General features: G+C 48.1%; 1 protein-coding gene across 1 annotated transcript; it reads right to left on the reverse strand.

Annotated features, from left to right (window-relative positions):
- Positions 1-419: 419 nt before the first annotated feature.
- On the reverse strand, positions 420-888 carry LOC114818285 (putative uncharacterized protein DDB_G0271982; the record flags this gene model as incomplete). The annotated part of the gene is made up of 2 exons (XM_029083513.1): positions 420-470; positions 748-888. Coding segments are annotated over 2 exons (192 nt in total), but the record flags the coding sequence as incomplete, so codon positions are not given.
- Positions 889-1286: the final 398 nt, after the last annotated feature.

Here is a 1286-nt window from a genome sequence, read left to right on the forward strand (position 1 = left end):
TCAGTGTCCTCCCGCATCCAGCCCCATTAGCCTGACAATGCCCCGCAGGAGACAGAGCTGCGGGGGAGACACCGCGTCCGCCTCCCCGCAAGGGGGTTTTGAGGGGACCCGCCGGACACCCCGCCCCCCCAACCAGCTAGGCGGGCCGGGCCCAAGGGTGCACGTTGGGGCTCTCCAGGACAGGGGGGAAAGGGGGTCGGGGCTGGCCGAGGTGCTCGGGCCAAAATCGGGATGAGGTGGGCGAGCGCGAAGCGGCCGGGCTGGAAACTTTAGCGAGGATCTTCCCTTCCCACTTTCCTCCTTACTTTCCATTTCTTCTTCCTTCTTTCTGCCTTTCTTTCAATTTTTTTTCCTTTTTTTTCCTTTCTTTCTTTTATTCTTTTTTCTTTCTGTCTTTTTTTCCTTTTATGTCTTTTTTCCTTTCCTTTCCTTTCCTTTCCTTTCCTTTCCTTTCCTTTCCTTTCCTTTCCTTTCCTTTCCTTTCCTTTCCTTTCCTTTCCTTTCCTTTCCTTTCCTTTCCTTTCCTTTCCTTTCCTTTCCTTTCCTTTCCTTTCCTTTCCTTTCCTTTCCTTTCCTTTCCTTTCCTTTCCTTTCCTTTCCTTTCCTTTCCTTTCCTTTCCTTTCCTTTCCTTTCCTTTCCTTTCCTTTCCTTTCCTTTCCTTTCCTTTCCTTTCCTTTCGTCTTCATTTTTTCCCTGTCTTTTCTCTCTCTTTCTCTCTCATTTTCTCCCTTCTGTTTTCTTCTCGCCTTCCAATCTTTCTTTCTCTTCCCTTCTCTTTTCCTCTCTCTTTCTCTCTTTCTCTCTTTCTCTCTTTCTCTCTTTCTCTCTTTCTCTCTTTCTCTCTTTCTCTCTTTCTCTCTTTCTCTCTTTTTCTCTTTCTCTCTTTCTCTCTTTCTCTCTTTCTCTCTTTTTCTTTTCCTGCTTCTCCTTCCCTTTTCCTCCCCCTCTCGCCTCCCTGCTCTCCCTGCCAGACCTCCCCCCTTGCCTCTGCTCGCGGTGGGTGCCGTTCCCATTCCCCCAACTCTCTCGCCCCTCCGCAGGTGTGTAGCTATTTCACTCCCGGAGATAAAGAAATTAAATAATGATCTTGACACTGCAATGAACCGATTACTGACTTTGATGTCAAAGAGAAACCAAAAACAGAGAGAAAGGGGGAGAGAGAGAGGGGAGGAAAAAAAAAAAGCGCTATTCCCTCGAGGGGGAAGGCAGCTCCTTGTCAAACCTGTTTCCCCAGAACTGTCTCCTTCTTTCAATAAAATCATTAAACAAAGGCCGCGGGGTTATG

Source organism: Antrostomus carolinensis, unplaced genomic scaffold (genome assembly GCF_000700745.2).
Source record: "Antrostomus carolinensis isolate BGI_N321 unplaced genomic scaffold, ASM70074v2 scaffold34621, whole genome shotgun sequence".
Taxonomy (NCBI): domain Eukaryota; kingdom Metazoa; phylum Chordata; class Aves; order Caprimulgiformes; family Caprimulgidae; genus Antrostomus; species Antrostomus carolinensis.